The sequence below is a fragment of the Mustela nivalis genome (assembly GCF_964662115.1).
Source record: "Mustela nivalis genome assembly, chromosome: 9".
NCBI lineage: Eukaryota > Metazoa > Chordata > Mammalia > Carnivora > Mustelidae > Mustela > Mustela nivalis.
In genome coordinates, this window is record NC_139028.1 from 32595458 (window position 1) to 32619402 (window position 23945).

At 37.1% G+C, this 23945-nt stretch overlaps 1 protein-coding gene across 6 annotated transcripts in view; it reads right to left on the minus strand.

Annotated features, from left to right (window-relative positions):
• Positions 1-23945, minus strand: part of ZBTB44 (zinc finger and BTB domain containing 44) — a 67047-nt gene that overhangs the window by 9449 nt on the left and 33653 nt on the right. For 2 of the 6 annotated variants that reach the window (XR_014298829.1, XM_082683379.1), the window contains exons 2-5: positions 18985-20058; positions 3282-3366; positions 2001-2164; positions 236-319 (exon numbers count right to left, since the gene is read on the minus strand). Coding sequence is in view for 4 of the 6 variants with exons in the window: in XM_082683379.1 (XP_082539505.1) it covers positions 236-319; positions 2001-2164; positions 3282-3366; positions 18985-20002 (1351 nt within the window). In the remaining 2 variants the exon portion in view is untranslated. Of the gene's footprint in view, positions 1-18; positions 320-2000; positions 2165-3281; positions 3367-18984; positions 20059-23945 lie in introns of all 6 variants that reach the window. The other 4 variants (XR_014298830.1, XM_082683377.1, XM_082683380.1 and 1 more) reach the window with 3 other exon arrangements.

Here is a 23945-nt window from a genome sequence, read left to right on the forward strand (position 1 = left end):
TTTTGTTGTGCACCTCACCTGCTCTGGAAGTAGTTTGCTAGCTCTGACGCTTCATGGTTCAGACTCCTCAGGTGCACGATTAAATTTCCAGAGTTGGTGAACATGGCGCCACATGTTTTGCACTCGTAAATCCGAGGCTTGCGGATAATGTGCCGGGAAACCCTCATGTGGTGTTTATATTCCCCGAAGGAAGTGAAAGTGGCACTACATATCTGGCACCGGAAACAGCGTTTACCTTCATGCTTTAGGCGATGCATCTTTAGCGAGTAAGCCCTGGTGAACTTTTTCCCACAGCGGTCACACTGAAATGGTTTAATTCCTACAAAATTAAGCAAAACAAAATATTATCTAAAAAACAAAATAAAACGAAAGGTCACAAACCTCACAAATTTCTGAATTATAATTTTGTAGCAATAGGTAATTTAAAAAGACAAAAATCAGCAAAAATGGATTCCAATTCAACATCTGAGAAAAGGTAAAGAACATCTGAAAAGTCACAGTGCTTAGAAGGAAAGAAAGAAAGAGAGAGAGAGAGAAAGGCATTAGAGGGAGAGGTAAACTTGTTTATACTGAACTTGATTTTTGAATATTCTTCTAAATCATCTATCTTATAGATGATTTAATCACAGTATTTAAACAGAATTAAAATCTCCATAAAACACTGTTATTTCAATTTCATTAAAGTAGTATTGTTTATACTGAAAAGACGGAAAAAGGACCTATTTTTCATTCCCTACCTGGGAGAGAAATGAGAAGAAAAAAGGAAAATTCTAACATCTCTGAACATAATTAATAATGATGGTAGAACTATCACTTGGCAAAGTGGGTTTCTGGGCCTTTAAAGTGACAGAAAAAGATATAGAAACTAATATGTGAATTATAAAGTATATTAATTGTCTCTTCCAATTAACTATCACAGTTTTGGCAAAATTTTTATAAACCTTCAAAATATAATCTGTTGATTTAATAAAGTCATAGGGAATTGATGTTAGCTCAAGGACTATTAGAACTAGCCAGGGCACAGGAAAGTAAGATAAAAACAGATGAAAACAGTTGCAAAGATTTCTTACTCTATCAGAGGTCAGTGTTTATCCACGAGAATTTTGTTGCCTTTATGTGATCACTGAACTAAATTTTAAATCTGTACTAAGCATCATTTATTAAAAATCTCTTTTATACTAATAAATAATACAAAGCTGATTAATCAGGGTACAGAGAAATTTAGGATTGCAGAACTGAAATTAAATTATGGTTATTAGATTAAAAAAAAACTTATTTGGAAATAAGTCCAACCCTTAAAGAAAAGTTACAAGAATAGTACAAAGAACATCAATAAATACCTTTTCAAAAAAAAAAAAAAAAGATTTTATTTATTTGACACAGAGAAAGAGATCACAAGTACACAGAGAGACACACAGAGAGAGGAAGCAGGATCCCCGCTGAGCAGAGAGCCCGTTGCGGGGCTCGATCCCAAGACTCTGAGATTATGACCTGAGCCGAAAGCAGAGGCTTAACGTTACCATGAGCCACCCAGGTGCCCCAATAGATACCCTTTTAATTTCATCTGCTCTATCTGCTTCAATAGAGAAAAGTATTTGTGCTTCTCTATTGTACATATACACACAACTAATATCCCTTTTATTTATGTATTATACACACACAGCCCTTCAAGTTTTAATCTAAATACTTAGGCCTATGGCAAATGTGCTAAGCTTTCTGATACTGTACCATTTAAGCAACAGAATAAGTAAGGCTTATCTGACTTCTCAGAGATACATATATATTTTTTTATTAACATAGAATGTAGTATTTATTTCAGGGATACAAGTCTATGATTCATCAGTCTTACATAATTCAAAGCACTCACCATAGCACATACCTCCCCAATGTCTTAGAGACATATTTTTTAAACTCAAAAACACCTGTTTTCTATTTTTAACTGGGATTTCTAAATATGTTTCAAGTACTCATTTATGCAACAATAGGGAAGGTGGCATTACCTGAGTGGATGAGCATGTGCTGTTTTAAGTTCTGAATACGGGTGAATCGTACCCCACAAGTTGGACACTGAAAAGGTCTATCTGGACCATTTGGACTTGGTCGTTCTGTACTGCTGGTAGAAGGAGCAATGTAGAGTTGGTAGGGATACTGAACATTTTCCAATCTAAAAAAACAGATCAAAGAAGGCAACCAGATTCTGATTTTTAAGTTGAATAAACATTTCTGTATAATTTAAAAATGAACAGAAGAAAAAATGACTTTTTGAGAGCTTAAGTGTTACATTAAAAGTTTCATTTATAGCAATATGAAAAACAATGTTATTGTCCAGAATGTCTGGCATCTTAAGTAACATATAAATGATTTTACCTCAGGTACCATTAATCTCTCTAATCCTTTCCTTCCTAATATTGCTTTAATTTAGGTCTTCATCAATACACTCCCTCTCTTTATGCCCCCCACCCCCCCCCATCTATCCTTCTGCTTGCTTCACAGTGATCTGATTAAATCAGCCCCCTCTTTAAAATCTTGCAACGGCTCACTGTTACCTTCAAAGTCTAAACCCTTTGCGAGGCATAGGAGACTCCTTATGATCTGGGTTCTGTGTACTCTTCCAGCCTCATTTTTTCTCATATTCCCCAAATACACCATATACCAAATAGTTCCTAATATTTCTCAATGCTGTGCTTTTCTACATTTAACTAATGACAATGCTCTTTAGAGATAGGTAAGACTGGATGACCGGGATTTAGGTGGGGAGTTACGGGTCTTGGCCATGTTAAGTCTGGAAGCCCCTTATACATCTATGTGAAAATATGAAGAAGGGAGGGACAGTTTGAAGATAATAACTTGTGAATTATGGGTATGTAGAGGAGCATTTGGCATCGTTCTCTGTAGTAAGTTAAATAATAAATATTTTTGGCTTTCATCTCTGTTTCAACCACTCAACCTGAGCATTCACAGACAATACATAAATAAATGAGCGTGGCTTTATGGGAACACTTGATTTACAAATTAAGGTGGTGAACTGGAATTGGCCTGTGGTTCACAGTTCACCAATCCCTGATACAGAAATTATTTAAAGGTAATGGGCCTGGGCTGTTTTAAATGCCAAAAACCCTGTATAGGTGGTCTAATTCATGATGTAATGACCTCTTTGCTCTGAAAAATAAAATGAGGTACCAATAAACTTCTTATATAATTAAAATTATATAGTTAAAATGTTTGGATTTACAGTTGCAATCCCCCTTTATAAGAAAACAACATACTATGTCAGTACTAACCGATCATCATCATCTGCATGAGCATTAGTGCTAGAAGTGCTTTGAAGTGTAGGTAACCCTTCAGTGACACCTTCATCTACTGAACCTGTGAACAGAAGGACAAAAAGAGGACAGCTGTCAATACTGTGGTATAAATGAGCCAAGATATTAACTGCAATCTGTATCACCAAGCCCCTAAAACACAGAACATAAAGAAATCTTTTACAGAAATCAGATGTAAGACAACAGCCTTATATTACTACTTAAATTCTTTTAGGAACAAATAATAAATTTCAGAAACAAGCAAATTCAAATGTAAACTAAACAAAAATTTGCATAAAATTAAATTATGTAAGGAAGCACTATTTTTACTTTTCAAGACTTTATTGTGACATACACATAGAACTTCTACATAGAATTTAAGAGACAGCTATAAAGTGAGTATGTATCTGTGCAACCTTCATATGAGTCTCACTAAAACACTGCCAGCATCCCGTAAGTCCCCATTTACCCTGCCTGGATCACAAACCAAAACTTCTTCCTTCCAAGTAATAACCACTCTTCTATCTTTCATGGTCATCATTTCCTTCCCCTTTTCCTTTTAAAAGTACTTTTATTTCCAACATGTGTACTTGTAAACTATGGGTTGGCTCTTGCTGGAACACAGCCATGAACCATCTAGGGCTGCTTTTACACCAGTGGCACAGCAGAGTCATTGCAGCTGCGACAGAGACCACACGGCAGCTAAGTCTAAAATACTTACTATCATGCCCTTTACAGAAAATCAGCCGCCCTCACCAACAACAGTATAGTTTAGTATTACTGCTTACAAACTTTATATGGATTACACTGGAATGCACTCTTAAGTCTTCTTTCCTTCAATACTGTGGACCGATCCATGCTATTACAGGTGAAAGTTTACACTGTAATAGTCATAATCTAGCCATTTCACTCTTAATGTACAGTTTCAGGCTACCATGAACAATGCTGCTGTGAATATTCTTGTACATGTAACATAATGCTTTTTTTAAGGGTACCTATACTTAGGAATGAAATTGTTGGTTTGGGGCACTGGGTGGCTCAGTTGGTTAAACATCTGCCTTCAGCTCAGGTCATGATCTCAGGGTCCTGGGATCAAGCCTCATATTGGGCTCCCTGCTCAGCAGGCAGCCTGCTTCTCTCCTCCCTCCCACTTGTGCTGTTTCTCTCAAATAAATTTTAAAATCTTAAAAAAAAATTGCTGGGTCATTGGATATGTGTATCTTTATTAGAAAATGCTAAACTCTTCCAAAGTGATCATACTAAATTTATATCACTACTTGCAATGTATGAGAGTTCTGTCATTCTACCTCCTTAGCAAAACTTGGTATTGTCGAATTTTTAAAATTTCACCGATCTGGTGGGTATGTAGCTATATTTCACTGTGGCTTGAGTTTTATTTCCCTATTGCTAGTGAGGTTGAGCACACTTATTTACTGAACCCCCCGTTTTGTGAAATGCCTGTTCGAGGCTTGTTATTGAGTCGTCTGCTTTTTATTATGAATTTTTTCATATTTCAGTGATACATGTTAGAAATATTTTTCTCACTTCTATGGCTAATCTTTAGATGACCAAAAATTTAAATTTTAATTGAACTGAATTTGTAATTATTTTCCTTCATGGCTGTGTCTTTTTGGTGTTGTTTTAAAAAATCCTTGGGTGCCTGGCTGGCTCATTTGGTGGAGCATATGACTCTTGATCTCAGGGTTGTGAACTCAAGCCCATGTTGAGTGTTGAGATTACTTAAATATAAAATCTTAAAAAAAATAAAAATCCTTCCTCATCTCAGGTAATCTTATCAAACATTTGCCCTTGACATTTAGGTCTTTTCTTTAATCCACCTGGAGCTGATTTCATAATCAAACACATTTCCTGAAATGTCTGTCTTTTCTTCTCTGTTCTGCAGGCCTCTAAGTGTATGGGTCTGTTTCCAGGTTCCATTAGTCCCATCCGCTTGTCTGAACTTACATCAATGCCAATCTTCAGTTACCAGAGCTTTTCTATCAGATAGGGCAGTAAGTCTTCTCACCTTGTTCATTTGCTTCCTGAACTCGTTGGCTATTCTTGGCCCTTTGCATTTCTTTATACATTTTAAAATGAGTGTGTTAGACATAAATGATAATTATCATTCTATTTCCTCTTTTTAGTTTGGAAATTATATAATCTTTCCCTATTTTTACTGGTTACTTTGGAAATCAGACACATAATTACCAAATTCTGAAATTAAAACTTTTGAACATTAAGGATCTTAGAACAGTTTAACTCCATTTTTCTACACTTTCATTCTGCAACTTATGAATTATTGTGATATTTTACTTCGCTTTGACGAAGTCCCACAAAATATCATTACTTTTATGCAAGCAATGTTTACCAATATTTGTCCATCTATTTTACCTTTCCTTTGCTCTTCATTACTTCTTGTATATTAGACTTTCCATCAGTGCTTACTTTGCTTTTGCCTGAAGTCCACTGTTAAGAATTTTCTTTAGTGAGGATTTGTGATGATAAATTTTTTGTTTCTTTGAAAATATCTTTATTTCACCTTCATTCTTGAGAGTTATTTTCACTATGTATGAAAATTGACAGTTATAATTTTCTTTTAGCACACTGAGGATATTATTCCACTGGTTTCAGAAGTCATTCTTCCGAAGGTAATGTCTTATTTTGTCTTTTCTGTATTTTCTCTATAATGTGCCTAGGTTTGTATTTTTATTATTTCATCTGGGATTTGCTGGCCTCTAATCTATGGATTGGTGTTTTTCACCAATTCTAGAAAATTCTCAGCCATTTTCTCTTCTCTTCTTAGGGCTTCATCAAACCTACATTTGTATCATCCATAACCTTTATTCTCTTCTTCGTAGTAGTTTCTGCCATTGTCCCTGTGATGGTTAATTTTGTGCATCAACTTGACTGGGCTAAGGATGCTAGGATACCTGGTAAAACATTATTGCTGGGTATATCTGTAAGAACATTTCTGGAAAATATGAGCATTTCAATCAGCAGACTGAGTAAAGAAGACTGTTCTCACCAATGGAGTTGATGGCAAGTGTCTGTGGGTGTTTCATCCAATCTGTTGAGGCCAGAATAGAAAAGGTAGAAGGGCAAATTTGCTCTGTCTTTGCTTGAGCTGGGGTATCCATCTTTTGTTCTTGGGACACCAGAACTACCAGTTCTTGGGCCTCTGGACTTGAGACTTATACCATCAGCCCTCCAGTTCTCAGACCTTCGAATTTGTACTGGAATGACATCATGGGCTTTCCAGGGCCTCCAGCTGGTAGATGGTAGACTGTGGGACTTATCCTCCATAATCATGTGAGTGAATCCATCCTAAGAAATCTCCTATATTCATACCCCCCCCATGATCTGGAGATACGCTAATACAGTCTCTTTCTAGGCAGCATTCAGGTGATTTCTTCCTTTCTTTTAAAGATTTATTTGTCAGAGAAAGAGAGAAAGAACATGTGCACGCACAAGCAGGGAGCAGCAGGCAGAGGAAGAGGGAGGCTCTCTGCTGAGCAAAGGAGGCCGACGTAAGTCTTGATCACGGGGATCATTACCTGAGCTGAAGCGAGACACTTAACCAACTGAGTCACCCAGGCATCCCACAGGTGACTTCTTTTATCTTCTGATTCACCCATTCTCTCTCCTGCAAAATCCAATCTGCTGTCAAAATGCTAACAGTTCTTTATTTTTGGTTACTTTTTTCTTTTCTAGAAGACCTACTTATCCCCCCGAAGCCCCTGCCAAATCTGCTACAACTTTTCACAGTATACTATTGTCTGTAATTATTGTTCAGGTTTATTTCATTAAAACTTGGTAAGCATATGCATTTTGTATCTGTGTGTGAAAACTAAGCACCAATGCATTTCTGCTACCTGTTTTTGTTATATTGTTGTTTCTTTCTCTGCTGTTTCCTTGTGGGCCTCAGTTGTTTTTCACAGTGGTTACTGCCCTTAAAAATGGTATGTAGAGACATGATTTGCTTAGCTTAGGATGGATATGCCCTCTTCCAGAGAAGCTTTATGTTTGCTTCTGCTATGTTCCTGGAGGCCACTATCTACACCAAATTCACTGAAATTCCCTGGCCCACTTGTGCAACTATTAGATCAGGATCTAAATCTGCAAGAGGGCTGGTCAGTGGCCACAACTTCGCAGAGATGTGTTTTTTTACCCCTTTTCCTTCCCATTTTCTACTCTGCCCACTGCCAAGGCAGCTATTTCTACAGTCTTCTGGGGTCTGGAGGAAGGGAAGCCAATTTGGTTGTAGTGGGGAAGTCCTTTGGGGTCCCTACTCAGTGTAAAGCAAGGTCTCTAGGATTTCATAACTTTCACATGCTCTGAGCCTTAACTTCTGTTTGCCTTGATCTTTGAGTTAATGAACCAAATCCCCTTTGTGTTCTGGCAAATGTCTTAGGAAACAACTGGTTTTAGTGCTCTGATATACATTTACCTCTCTGGGTTGGGCTCCCCTTACCCCACGTTTAACTTGGCAGTTCCCCGACTATTTTTCAAATACTAAAAAAAAGCCCCATGTTGTTTTTAGTGGGAGGAAGATCCGCACAACCTATCCTGTTCTCATCAAAGACTGAACTTTGCCAATGTATTTATCGTATGCAAATAAGCTGTGCTTTACCAAATGAACAAATCTGAACTCAAGTTGTATAGTCCACTGTAACAGCAAGCATGCTTTTGGTTGCAATATTTTAATGAAAGCTAAAACAAACTAGTTTGTAACAGTTTGAACAATACCATATACATGTGGATATTTAATAAATATCATCTGTTATTAGAGAGTTAGTGTGAAATTTCCTTCTGATGAAAACGTAGAATCCAGTACTTCAGTTTTCCCCTTTGGAACGCTTGAATTAGCTGACATTATTAAGAAATGAATACATTTTCCACTTAAGTAAAATTTCCCCCAAAAAATAACCTAATCGCTGTAAAGGCATCCAAACTTACTTTAAGTCATTTGTGCTAGAAAATTTGTGACAGTCTGCCTTGATTTCTTAAGAACACTAAATATAATTGTTTCTTGATGACTCATGGCAAACATCACAAGGACACCAATTACTATATTACTATTCTAATACACTGATAGAGATTTTTGAAAGGACACAGGACTATGTGCATTTACATCCATCCCCAACTGCATCTATATTCTTCCTACACACCTCTCTCCCACACCCAACCTCACTCTCACTGGTGTGTGTTTAGCATTTCTGTATGCCTTTTCATTTTCTCTTTCCCTTACTGTTAAAATCTTTGTATGCTTTTCCTCATATCTACTTGCCCAACTTATTCCCAATCCTTTTGATTTGTTTTTAATACAGATTGGGGGACCAGATACTGCTAATTTAAGAAAACTGTTCACTTGTCAACATTTCCTTCCCCATTCTCATTTTTTCCTTAAAGGGAACTAAACACTAACATTTCAATCTGTCCTAGGATAAAAACTGGAAAAATCCCAGTATTTGGACCTGGTCACCATGGACACACAAAAATCTTCTTTATAGCAGTATTCTGCAGCTATTCAGAGTGCAGACAATATTAAAGCTTATAGGCAAAGACCTGCAAAAAAGGACTAGAGGTGTGACTAGAGCAAGTCAGGAAGACTGATCTGACATTTGCTTCTCACAATCAGACCACACTACTTCTAGGTGGGGCAGGGGTGGAGTCTTGGAGAAGTGGAAGTAAAAAACCACTCTGCTTTGGATGGATTCTAGCACCGTCAAGAGTTTGCTTAAAAAGCTGGTCAAAAAAGAACTAAAATGGAGTCTAAGATACATCTAGCAGATGGCCCCTCTTAAAGAACATTCTCCTCTTGCCCATGGTTATTAATGCACCAAAAGCTAAATATAAAAACTACTCCAAGTTAAATTAAGAGTTAAAAAGCACACTTTAAGAATTCTATCTATACTGTGGACATTATAACACACAAATAATGTTATATCACTTATGCAACTATTGATGAAAATCCTTTTTTTTTTAAAGATTTTATTTTATTTTTTTTTTAAGATTTTATTTATTGACAGACAGAGATCACAAGTAGGCAGAGAAGCAGGCAGAGAGAGAGGTGGAAGCAGGTTCCCTGCTGAGCAGAGAGCCCGATGCGGGGCTCAATCCCAGGACCCTGGGATCATGACCTGAGCTAAAGGAAGAGGCTTTAACCCACTGAGCCACCCAGGCGCCCCTGATGAAAATCTTTTAAACTTTTTTCCCCCGAGGTGATGGTTTTGGCAATGATAACACAAATAATCATATGAATTGGAATTTAATTAAAACAGTTTAAGAGCAGGATACACAAACAGCATTACTTTCCTTGAGTTACAGTGATGCTTCTTAAATTATAAAAATGGAATTTTCTCACCTTATGAAACAGGAAACAGATTTATAGAGACAATTAGCTTCATATGGTAAGGGTTATCTTATCAAGATAGAGTCTACTCTCTTCCATCAGTTAGTAGTATATAATAGCTTCTGTAGCATCAAAGGGATTCCTGTTTTCTGCCGCTAACCATTATTTAAGTACCCAAGACATAACAAACTCTTCTGGGTGGTGAAAAAGAACTCCAGTGACCATCCACTACTGAACATTTACCATGTGCCAGCCACTCTTCCATGTGTTTTTAAAACATTATCTCATTTCATACTTGAGAAAGAAAAGCAGCTCCTAACATCCAGGAACCGGCCTGAACACAGACACTAAGGAGTGGGCCTGGTGTTCACAGCTAGACCCTGGCGCTTTATGTTGGACACAGATAATCTCACAGAATAACAACATCAGACCAGGTCACAATGGTCTGAGACAAAACACATAATTTTGTTTAAGCACAGCCAAAAACAAGGTCATTGTGCAATTACAAGAATACCAAACATCCCCCCTCTAGCTAATAAAAGTTATTGGGGCACCTGGGTGGCTCAGTGGGTTAAAGCCTCTGCCTTCAGCTCAGGTCATGATCCCAGAGTCCTGGGATTGAGCCCCGCATCAGGCTCTCTGCTCAGCAGGGAGCCTGCTTCCTCTTTCTGCCTCTCAGCCTACTTGTGATCTCTGCCTGTCAAATAAATAAATAAGATCTTAAAAAAAAAAAATTACTGCTGCTATAGCTTCCCACTAGTAGGCAATCCTAGATATTTGTTAGATATTTTTCCTAGATACACAATCACAGGGGTGGCTGGTTGGCTCAGATGGAAGAGCATGCGATTCTTGATCTTGGGGGTCGTGAGTCTGAGCCTCACACTGGGTGAAGAGATTACTTTAAAAAAAAAAAAGACACATAATCATAGTTTTCCCTGTTTACTGATATCGCTAGTCCTGAGCAGACCCCATCACTTCTGTGAATCCTCCCTAAAATCACTTCACACAAGCCAAAACCTCTAATTTCTTTCTAACACCCTCTTACTAAGAAACCCTAAAGACCCCAGGGTGTGTGATTTTCTATAATGCAAATGAGCAATAAAACCCAACTTGCTCAATTATATTTGTACTCCTCGTAGTCACTGGCAACCAGACACTGGCAAGAATGGAGGATCCATTGAGATTCAATCGCAATTCTTGTTCTCTTGCACTGGGCACCTTGTTAACAGAGTGTACATCTAAAATCCCATTTGAGGTGCAACTTGACCTTGGCTGGGAGATTAAGTTCATTACAAACTGAGCTAAAATATTTCACAGTAAAGTCCTTCAGTGGTGGGTTTGCTTTTGTTTTCCTAGAAAATCTTTTGGGAATATTTTGGTTATCTACTCAGATTTGTCACTGTTTCTTGGTCAGATTGTTTTCTAGCCTCCTAAGACCTGCTCCTATGATAGGTATGTCTAGGGTGTTGACTCCTGTCTAAAGAGGAATACATTACAATGAGGATGGAGATAGGCCCATCTGATCTGAACTGAATCCATCTGAACTGGGCCTGGAGGCTGAGTTCAGAAGATCTCTGATTGGCAAAAACTTTTCAAAACTCTACAAGGTATGCCACAGATGAACCTTGAAGATAGTACAGAAAGTGACAGCAGCCAGTCAGGAAAGACCACATATTGCATGATTCTACTTATCTGAAATATTTAGAACAGGCAAATCTATAGAGAGTATATTTGTGTTTGCCTAAGGTTTGGGTGGGACTAGGAGAGATTCACAGCTAAAGGTACAGGGTTTTTTTTTAGGGTGATGAAAATGTTATAAACTTTTGTGGGGATGGTTGCACAACTTTGTGAATGTACTAACAACCACTAAAGTATACACTTTAAATGGGTGAATTTTATATGTGAGTTATATATATATATATATATATATATATATATAAATATATTTATAAATATATATTTATATTTTATATAAATATATAAATTTATATATAAATATATATATAAAAAATATATATATATTTAAGATTTTGTTTATTTATTTGACACACAAAGATCACAAGTAGGCAGAGAGGCAGGCAGAGAGAGAGGAGGAAGTAGGCTCCCTGCTAAGCAGAGAGCCCAATGCAGGGCTCAATCTCAGGACTCTGGGACCATGACCTGAGCCAAAGGTAGAGGCTTTAACCCACTGAGCCATCCAGGCACCTCAATATAAGTGAGTTATATTTCAATGACGATTTTTATTTTCAATGAGGATGTTTAAAAAAAGAAAAAGATGGGGTGCCTGGGTGGCTCAGTGGGTTAAGCTTCTGCCTTTGGCTCAGGTCATGGTCTCAGGGTCCTGGGATCAAGCTCCATATCAGGTTCTCAGCTTGCCAGAGAGCCTGCTTCCGTCTCTCTCTGCCTGCCTCTCTGCTTACTTGTGACCTCTCTCTCTCTCTCTCTCTGTCAAATAAATAAGTAAAAAATCTTAAAAAAAAAAAAAAAGGTTTAAGGACTTTCTCAATTTTGTCTGCATCCCTAAGAACTGCTTTGTTTACTTTCACATGCTCAGAATCAGGTATTGTCTGGTCCCTGATCAGTGACAACTGGCCTTTAACCAAGCCCTGAAATAAAAAGTTACACAAACATTGTTTTGGACCACTGCAGTTCTCACGAATTGTCTCAATCTAAAACTGCCGCCTCTTCTAGGCCAAACATCTGCCTCCTTCATGTTTCCTCTCTCTAACACTAGCTAATACACTCACCTCTAAACTGATTTCAACAATGAAAATTTGGAACTGCAAATGACCATTTTGGGGGGAGCTTCTGACATAAACAAGATTGTTCACTTGAGGTGCATCAACACTGTGCAACACTATAGAGTGGGGATTTTAAGAGGCACTGCCATGGTTACTTCCGACGTGTGGCCTTGCTGTCACTGACACAACCTTGATAAGACATGGATATGGACCAAACACTGAAGTATACTTAAATATCTCCAATGAGCAACCAGTTTGTTCTGGTTATTGGTTATTTTTAGGGTGGCCTGAGGCTTTTTCATGCTAAAGATCTATGCTATAATGATGGGGAAAAAAATTACTAGATTTTGTATTCCTGACTTGGGAAATCCCAACTTCTTTCTCCAGTAATAGGACCACACATTCACTGATATTATTGCGAAGAACTCCATAAATGTTCTATTTTACTGAGACTTTTGACTGTCCCTATCATCCACAAACATCAAGAAAAATAAAGGGAATAAATTATGTAGCCACTAAAAAAAGAAAAGAAATAAAGAAATCTTGCCATTTGCCAACAACACGGATGGACTTTAAGGGCATTATGCTATGTGAAATCAGAGAAAGACAAATACTGTATGATCTCACTTTTACCTGGAATCTAAACAAACCATGCTCAAAGATAACAGAGAGCAGGACAGCACAAGGATGGTTGCCAGAAGCAGGGGGTTGGGAAGATAGGAAAAACAGGTAAAGGCGGTCAAAAGGTACAAACTTCCAGTATGAAATAATTAAATCAAGGGGATGTAATATACAGTATGGTGACGATGGTTAATATCGTGCTGCATATCGGAACGTTGCTAATCTAGTATATCTTCAAAGTTCTCATCAGGAGAATCTTGTGTGATAACAGATGTTAACTAAACCTACTTGCTGTCATCACTGTCATGTAATACATGTCATGTAATACAAGATTTTATTTATTTGAGACAGATCACAAGCAGGCAGAGAGGCAGGCAGAGATGGGGGAGCAGGCTCCCCGCTAAGCAGAGAGCCCAATGTTGGGCTTGAGCTCAGGACCCTGAGACCATGACCTGAGCCAAAGGCAGACGCTTTAGCGCACTGAGCCAGCCAGAAGCCCCTGATCAGGTAATATTAACAACTAATTTAGCAGTAAAATTTCAAGGTGCTATTCAGTAGATTCATGTTTCCCAACCCAAAATACATACAACACATTTTTTGAGGGATTCTTCAGAAGATGCTGATTTAAAAGTAGATAACTCCCTCCCAAGATAACAAAATCATATTAATTTTGATTCTTCAGTTATCTTTTCTATCCCTTTACTACTTACCTACTATCAATACTAATCTTGTTTAACAAATAATGTGATCTCTCATCTCTACTTCATGTTTTTTAACTCCCTAAGATCTCCTTTTGTCACTTAAGGAAAAACAATACTCTTCTAGGTTTCCTCCAGACTATAAAGACTATTTTGAATGTAACAGATCAATGAATCTATTATCTATTAATAACTGTTCCTTTAAACATGTCAGAAGGTAGGTTCCGTTTTAATGGCCCCTTGTATCATATTATATTTCAGCTCTGAGCCTTGAGAAAAAAATGTTCCCTGATCTGACATCATGAAAATGCTTCTGCTTAAGTCATTACAATCCTATCATCAAGGCCTATTCAATCAGAAAGACATTAATACAGGATATCCTGAATATGACAGTCTAAGCTTATTCTCTTCAGAGACACTTCAGCCTCTGCAGAAACTGTTTTAACTGATTAACAGTTTCCTCAAGGAATCTGTCCATTTTAAGGGACATAAAACCGACACACTCCTGTTGGTTTTTGAATGATACTTATATTCATTCGCCAAACACCAACCATGAGGATACTACTTCTTAATGTGATCACAGGGTTTACAGGTGCCTGCTGCACACCAACTTACCCTGTGTATTTGCAGTAACCTGTTAGGGATTTTCAGACATTAAAACTACTACCCTGAACTGTACAACTATGTTCCTGGTTGTCTTTTGCTGGAGGGCACTGACATATTTTATAGATAGGTATTAGTATCCTTACTTTATAGTTATAGGAACTCACTGAAGTTAAATGATTTATTTCCTCAAAGTCATACACCTATCATGTGGCAGAAACTGGTAGCAGATTCTAGATCTGACTCCAACCCCTGAACTTTTAATCATTATACTACTTTTCCATATGATCAATGTTGTAATCCTACCATTATTCTAGTCGCCAATTATCTATTCACTACTGCTACTGAGAAAACTGTCAAATTATCTCTTAATATAACTGACCCCTGTAACAATTGCTTTACTTTTGAAGGCAGATTTTAAAGTTTAGAAAAAACTGAATTCCTTTAACATAGGAAACTGTCGATTATCTAGAGCTATTTATTTTGTTTTTGTGAAGTGCCTAAAGATAATTGAATACTTCAAGACAAATAATAAAGCCATCTCACTTACATTTTTTAAAAACTGTATCAGATATTGATGACCATCTTTTTGAGTATGAAGACCCAACCGAAAACTAGCATACTATTTTTCTCTTTTAAATTTGCTGTATTTATTGCTTCTATTTGCCCTAAACTGGGGTCGTCAGATTTTACAACCCCCCTGTTGGGCCAAATGGCAATAAAAGGAACTTAAAAGAACAGGCAAAATCCTATCTAAGTTAACTTCATGGATTATCAATTTTAGAATTTTGTAATAATGGGCGCCTGGGTAGCTCAGTCAGTTAAGTGTCTCCCTTCAGCTGAGGTCATGATCTCAGGGTCCTGGGATGGAGCCCTACATCAGGCTCCCCGCTCAGTGGGGAGTTTGCTTCTCTCTCTGCCTCTGCCCCTCCCTCCTGCTCAAGCTCTCTTTCAACTCAAATGAATAAAAATCTTAAAAAAATTTTTTTAAATAATGTGTTAAATATTATATTCCCAGTTCTTAGGAAAGACAAACTACTTTTTAGATATCTTCTTTAATAAATCAGTAGTAAAATTAAGTACTCTTATGAGTATTCTTATAGAATACAGAAAAAAAGTTAGATACATATTTTTCCTTTCTCCTGCCCACATTTTTTGAGTGCCTACTATACTCTAGGAATTTTGTACAGTAAAGCTTTGTTTCGTTGTATAGATTTGGAGTTAAGATAGATTAATTGAGAGTGATTAGTACATTTACTATGAAGGCAAGGAAAACAACTCCTTTGGATATCCTTGATTCTGTGATATTCCTATCGTAGTTACTCACATGTCAGCTTTATAACAGAATCTGTACCTGACAGTATATATTGGAAGTAAATCATAGTTATATAATTGGTAGGTTTATTCTACTTAAGTCTAACTTTTCTATTTAGTCATGTTAGTAAGACAGAAAGGCATATCTCAACTGATTAGATACACCTGAGAGTGGTTAAAATCAGACTATCTCACATGCCTAGTTAGCAAGATACTGAGTGAGATTAATATTTGGTTTCTAAGTTCTCAGATAAAATGATTAAAATAATAATATCCATGAAACAGTTCATTATTTAGAAGGTGTTTGAGGAGTAAAGAATAGTAATTTAACAAAAAAACTTGGTCACATTAACAAATAGCTAACATTAAATACTTTATTGAAGGTGTGGTCACTGAAATTCTTCAAAAGTATCCTGACCCTTGTCCATCAATAGATGAGTGGTTAAAGATGCAGTGTGTACACACACGCGCACACACACAGGAATACTTCTCAGCCATAAAAAAGAATGAAATCCTGCCTTTGCAGTAACATCGATGGATCAGAAGGTATAATGCTAAGTGAAATAAGTCAGTCAGAGAAAGACAAATACCATATGATTTCACTCATAAGTGGCATTTAAAAAACAAAACAAATAAACAAAGAAAAACAAGGCAAAACCAAAAACAGACTCAAATACAGAGAACTGAGAACTCAAATATTGAAAGCCTCCCCACAGGGGAGGTGAATGAAATGGGTGAGGGGGATAAGAGCACACTCATCATGATGAGCACTGAGTAACGTGTAGAATGTTGCATCATTATATCGTACACCTGTAACTAAAATAACACTGTGTTAATTATACTGGAATTAAAATTTTAAAAAAAAGAAAAAAGAAAAAAAAACCCACCTTGACCCAAATTCAGGTATATGATCTTTAGCTGGTGCTGTGGATAGAACTATGTGAACAAAAAGCTATATTCAAGTCCTAACCCCTGATATGTAGGAATGTGACCCTATTTGGAAATATGGTCTTTGCAGATGTAATTAAGTTAGATGAGGTCATCCTGAGTAGGGCAGGCCCTAATCCAAAGACCAGTGTCCTTATAAAGTAAGGGAGATTTGTAGGCAGAAACATAGGAAGGCCACCTGAAGATGGAAGTAGAAATCAGAGGGATGCAACTACAAGTTGAGGAACAACAAGGAGTATTAGTAACTGCCAGAAGCTAGGAAGAGGCAAGAAAAGAACCCTCTTCTAAAACCTAAGGGAGCACAGCCCTGCCAAACACCTTGATTTCAGACTTCTGGCCTTCTGAAAAATGAGAGAATAAACTATTGTTTTGTATCACCCAGTCTGAAAGTACACTTTGTAGTGACAATACAAAGTAGGTCAAAATTCAAGAAATCAACAAAGTTAATATGGCATTCCTGGTTCCCCAATCTAATAGAGAAATCCTCCTTCTTAATCTTTATTGGCTATTCTTCTCTCCCTGAATATAGGTATTTCTTAAGGATCAGTCCTTTGGTTTCAGCTTATATATATATTTTCCTATTGAGGTTCAATCTGTCAGAATACAGAAAAAAAAGTTACCATACTAAAGACAAGCCCTGAACTGGTAATCTTCAGTCTTGATTTCACCAATCTTGCTTTTTCAACTGCTTTGTAGCATGACATTATGTGGTTACCACCAAAGCATAATTCACACAGAATTGACCTTGCTGACTTACTCTTAAAACTAGGTTCCCATCTTCTTCCACTGATTTTCATATTACAGTAACTAAATTTAATAGACTCCTATCCATTATATAATTACCATGATTTTTCTACCATTAAGAAAAAGTAACTGTAAAAGATTAACTGTAAGATATAGCTCCTATGAAAAATTATGACTTCAAATCAGTGAATATAATAAAATGTTATCACCATTTTTCTAATCATCTAAAGTTCTCTAACCCCTTCCATCCCTCCATCCACATATTCAATATCATCAGGTAGTAATGATTCTTCCTTTATAAAGTCTCTTATGCTTTTATAGTTTTACTTTAAGCATCTTCATTCATACAAAAGCAACTGTAACTAGTTTCTGAGACTCTTTGCCCAGAAGAACTCCCCTGCAAACTATTACCAAATTAATTTTCTTAAATATCTGCAAGTGTCTTATTTTTACTCCCGTTAAGGTAGACTCTTTATTACCACAAGGATAACATTCAAGCTTATGTGGCCTAGCTAGTGGCAAACACTGCTAGTTGCACATAGTATCCATTCTCCAATTTTGAGGCAGCAATTTTGAGGCAGTTCTATATCCTACTAATAGACATAACTTCTCAGATTCCCTTACAGCTAGGAAAGATCACATGACATAATCTGGCAGTTCTTTAAAGGATTTCTGGGAATGTTTGTGCTTTGATATAAGCACTGCCCCTTCCTAGAATATGAAGCTAAAGATGAAGTAAGCATTTCTTAACTATGAAGCAATAAGCGTATCAATGAAGCTGACAAACTAAGGACAGTGGATTATAAATATAGAAGGCACCTAGGCCACACTGATTACACTGTAAAGCCACCATACCAGTCCTGGATTTCATACTTCTGAACATTTTATGTGATAAAAATAAAGCCGCCTTTGTCTAAGCCACTTTTATGGGTTCTGTTAGATGTAGTTAAATGTAATACTAACTGAAATGAGAGAGAGCAGTGTCTCAACTGCTCATTTTGTCCTATCTCTCATTATTTCCAATACTTGCAGGCTTCCAGGGTTTATTCACATCATTTTAAACTGAATTTGCCGCTTCCCAAACATGCAATGGTTTTCCACATCTCTGGGCTCTCATTTTCAAAGAAAAGTCATTTCCTCTCGTGTACAAACTCATATTTACTGATGAAAATCCAGTTCAAATACATAGGGCTAACTTGCTCTGTCCTTTGTGACTCTTAACACTTTGTTCATATGGCTAGCCTAGTACTAATCACTGATTTACACCTCTGCTTCCTCAATTAGACTGTTAAACCCTGAGATGCAGGAACGATGTCTTTTTCATCATATATCCCCAGTGTTTGGCACAGGGTAAGTTTTCAGCAAATATTTTGACAAAGAATAAAACACTAACTGGATTTTTAAAAACCGGTATATTCTGCATTGAAAATAATTCACAATTCATATATAACACAATCTGCCTTTGACCTGTCAGAAATTGTTTAGCTATTTTCTTTCTCAGTGCATAACTTGTAAAAAATAGGACTAATAAGTCTCTAAATAAATCCAGTTATCCTGTTTTATTCTTTTTCATGATTCCTACAGGATCCAACACAAACTTTTATCTTAAAAGGTATGCTCAAGTTGACTTTACAATATCATGAAAAACAAAGACATTATACCTATAGAGGAAGACTGTGGACTAATCAGAAGGTCTTCTTGGACTTGTTCACTTCCTGGCACTGTCTGTTGATCACTCAGTGAACTCTGAGATGCACTGACAGGCTGAGACACTTCCTCATGGACCTCTTCATCACTTAACCTTTCTACTTTGACCCGGACATCTTCTTCACTACCCAAAGGCAAGGTAGTTTTTGTGCTCTCACAAGTCACATAATCAGTCATTCTTCGCCCCGTCTCAGATGGGCCAGGTAACTCTAAAGTCCTGGTGTTTTCTGCCTGCTTAACCTTATCAGGCTGAATCCTTCGATCAATTCCAAAAGGAAAAGTCCAGGGAAAAGCTAAAGAAGAGTCAACTGGCTGATTTCTATTTTCTGAGTAGGAAGCTGAAGAATTCAATACCTGGGGAGAACTTGTTTGTGTGCTACACTTTACAGGACTTTCAGGAGACATAACAATGTAGCTTTTGCGCTTTCTCCGGGACTCTCGGCAGACAGGAATGGTTCTTTCTACCACACTGCACTCTGAAGACACTGGCGAAATACTTCCATCTCGAGAAGTAAAATTGCAGTTAGAGTTATTTTCTTGTCCAGCATCTAGACCCTTTTCTGGTTGGCTGTTGGGTGTATTCCATAAAATGCTTGATTTCATGAACTCTGAGCAGGTGCTAGCAACACTAAACATTTGCATATAGCTGGCTGCAGCTAGAACATCAATGATATTTTCTGTGTTAATTGACAGAGTGGCTGTGTAAGCATATTCTAAAAGGGGTATAAAGCCAGTCACTGTAACATGATGCAAATCCAACACATTCTTGTTCTCATCCTCTGCTTGGCCTACAAGTTTGGTGCGAAAGAAATCACTGCAAGCTGCTAGTACCACCTTATGTGCCCGGAAGATTTTGTCCTGGACACGAATAGTGATATCACAAAAATGTCCATCATTTCGCAACATATTTAGCTTTCCAAGCATTTCCTGGCTGTGGGAAGAGGAGCTATGAGTAAATGTTTTCACACCCATCTTTTCCTTCCTCTTCTACAGATGCTCTTCAAGGATGCAAATGAATCAGAAATGTCCTAAAAAATACATAAAATAAACATTAATTGGTGGTATAGTGGTCGAAATAGAAGGTGATTTACATTATTTTCATGTGGCCACTGTGCTAAACAAACAAAGCTGAAGGATGGTAATGAGAAAGTTCAAGGAAGGGAATATATTAAAATACATTCTCCTTACCATTCCCTCAAACTCTTACCAGTGGAGTCTGTGAGCTAATGTTTCAATGAGCTGGATAGTTTTAAATAATAATAGTTTGTATATAAGACAATTATATATTTATAATTTAGAGTGCTCTCTATGTGCCAAACACTGTTCTAACTTCACATTTGATAATTTAGTTGACTGTCCTATCAATGAGGACATTATTATTCCTGATTAACAGAAAACGGTTAACTATTTTGCTAAAGTCAGAAAGTTACTGAGTGGCAGACCCAAGGTTCAAATCCAGACAGGCTGCTCCACAGCTCCCCTCTTAACTTTAATGCTATATATTGCCTCTTTTAGGATATAAAGTGATTAAATATAAGGGGTTAAGACTTCAAGATATAGAATATGATGGGCCTGGATTTTTTCTCAACAATTCCTCCATGATTGTTACCTGTAACAACCTGTTACCTATAAATGAAACAATGCTTAAGTAATGCTTAGCACAGTACTTGGCATTTTGTGAATGCTCAACAAATGAAACCAGTTATTTTTATTGTTTATGTTCTTAATACAATGAAACAAACTTTCTGGAAATAAATTTATAAAAAAGTGGTTAGAAATCCATCAGTTGATTGGATTTTTCCCTTAAGAAAGAAGTTAGTTTGCCCTTATCAGATTTCACATTTACTAAAAATATAAAAAACTGACATTCTCAAATAGTTTTAATATAGCACATCTAATAATGCTTCAGTTTTTTAATACTTTCCCCCTAACTTCTCTTTATACCCTCTATGTGAAGTCAGGGAGACCTTTTAAGAAAGTTAATGCTCAGAAAAGTTACAGGACTAACAAATGACAACCAAAGCTATAATCTGGGTCTTTTGACTCTTAGATCACAGACTTCTCGAGTGTAAAAAAAAATACAACTATGTACATTAATTATTTTACGTGTTATAACTTTTTTTATTGTTAGTACTGAAATAAGTATAAAACAAAGTCACTCTGGAAATTACCTCTAGATAAAAAAGATTTCAAATACTTCAAAAATACAGCTATCAATTTTAAAAGATGCTAAAGACGAATCTTTAGACTTGGAAAAATGTTTGGTTCTGAATATTAAATGAATGCCTAATTACTGACATATAGTGGACACTCAACAGTAGTAGATATTACTATGTATTTGGTGAAAAATGTGATTAGAGTGTTTGTATCCATATCACACACATGGAGCAAGAGAACAGGAGGTCTTAACCTGAGATTCATGAATTCCCTATGGGAGCCATAATCCTTCTGAAACTGTACAGAATAATGCCTGCATCTATGTACAAAAGCTTTCATCATATTCAAGGGAATCACTGGTAGGAGTGTGGGTATTTATTTTATTTTTTTGCAGATTAAGCAAATTTTTTTCTTAAAAAAACCCTAGCATACTGCTACACAACTAGGTTTTCAGGTCCTCTTGGTTCAAACTCTAAAGTCATATAGACTAGGTCTACTTTTTCTTTTCCCTCAAAAAAGTCTTAAAAAACTGAAGATGGCAATCACATGCCACTCGTTCCCACGGTTTCTCTTCTTTAAACTAAACATCCCAAATCCCTTTCAGAGCTCCTTAAAATCTGATTAACATCCCTGTTCTGAACCATCTCCACTTTTCAATGTTCCTGTAATACTGGTCCCCAGAACTGCATGCAAATATGGTTCGGTATGGTAGGATTATAAATGAGCATAGCTGTACTATTTTTACGTCCCTTGTTTTGGGCAGAAATATTAATAAGACTGAGTCAGGTATTCTAACAGTCAAATTGTAACTGATTTTGCTCAATAGTAGATTTGCCAAATGTGAGGTACTCTATTATGTGAAGGGAGGAACATTAAGTACAAATAAAACACTGTCCTTGACCTCCCTGAGCTTACAGTCGTTATAAAAAGGCATGTTCCTAACCAAGACTACAAAAGGTGTGCAGCAGTGCTATGTGAAAGCAATGAATGAAATAATTAATTTTGAATGTACAACGGAGAAGATGCATCACAGAGGATGGGGCCTAGCGAAAGTAGAATTCTGCCAGGTGATAAGGCAGAAAGGAGTTCCAGGTTATCAAGGGTTCACACATGATCTCAGCGAGTGTTCACTATCCTGATGGTTCTTCCCTGCGCAACCAATTGTTAATGTGCACTGTATGACATTTTAAATGTGAGCATGCACCTGCAACTAATATAACATTGCTAACTATACTGGAATTAAATTTTTTTTTTTTTTTTAAAGTAAAGGGGAGCCTGCCTTCGGCTCAGGTCATGATCCTGGGGGCCTGGGATCAAGACCTGTGTCAGGCTCCCTGCTCAGTGGGGAATCTGCTTCTCCCTCTCCCTCTGCCCTTCCCTGCTGCCCCAATAATTAAATAAAACCTCTAAAAAAAAAAAAAAGTGAGCATGCAGAGGGCAGTGTCAGTTTAAACATCAAACAATCCATTTGATAAATATCCCTTTGAATGTACTATGCAGATAAATATATATGTAAAGGGGGGGGACAAGATTTCTAGCTGAATAAATATAAGGTCATTGAATATTCTAAAATGGGAAGACAAAATTATCAACCTGGGATAACACAACAGAAAGGATAAAAGGCATAAAGCCCTGTGCCCAGACAGCCAGGTAAGGCCACTGAAATCATTATCTTCATTGTTATCGGAGAGGAGTTCAAATACAAATATACTTCATATACTCTTTCCAAAGACAAGTAACCGCAATACACTAGACAGCTAAAATTGGTCTAAGCAAACCTCTGTTTTAACATTGCAGATTTTTCTCATAAGAATGACATGAAAAGGAAGAAAATGGAAGGATTTTAAGTTTTAAGTTTTTAAGTTATTAAGTTTTGCTACACCACAGTAAACCGGCTTCTTTAAAAGCACGGCCATTAAGAGTGCTTGGTTTGATTGGGATCATGTGGTTCAGGGAGGAAACCACATGTCTTCAGAGCAAGTGATACAGTCTTAATCTGGGGACCATCTGCAGGAACAAAGGTGTGAAGGCAAGGAATTAAAGAGCATTTGGAGAACATGTGCAACAGGGTCTTAAAATGAAACCATTTCAATCTTGGCTTGGGTGGAGGACTCAGACACTGCTGGCCAAAAGTGAGATGCAAGGCCACCTATACAATAAGGTAGTGGAAAATTATTTTTCTTTTTCTTTCTTTCTTCTTTTTTTTTTTTTAAGATTTTATATATTTATTTGACACGGAGAGCGCAAGCAGGGGGGAGAGTGAGAAGCAGGCCCCCTGCTGAGCAGGGAGCCTGACACTGGGCTCCATCCCAGGACCCTGGTATCATGACCTGAGCTGAGGGCAGAAGCTTAACCGACTGAGCTGCCCAGGTGCCCCAGAAAACTGTTTTTCGACCTTGAGTTATACCCACCTTCAATATTCAAAGAGTTAAATATTACAAAAAGATTTCTGCAACAGCAATCAGTGTGCTTTGAGTTCCAAACCCCATCCCACTCCCTCCTACTCTTCTGCAAGGGAAAGAGTTGAGACATGTTTGCTCTTTGTCTTAGGTCTATGGAAAATGTATGTCACACTTAGAAAAAATCGAAAGGGTTCAAGTCTTATTTAAACTCCAGCAAAGACTATGAAGTATGCTTACCACTTCCCAACAGAATATAAAAGCAATAGATTAGAGTGGTTGAGATGGGGCTCTGGAGCTAGAGTGCTGGGTCTGCATCCTTGTACTGCCTTCTAAGTTTGTTAAGCTGTATGACCTTA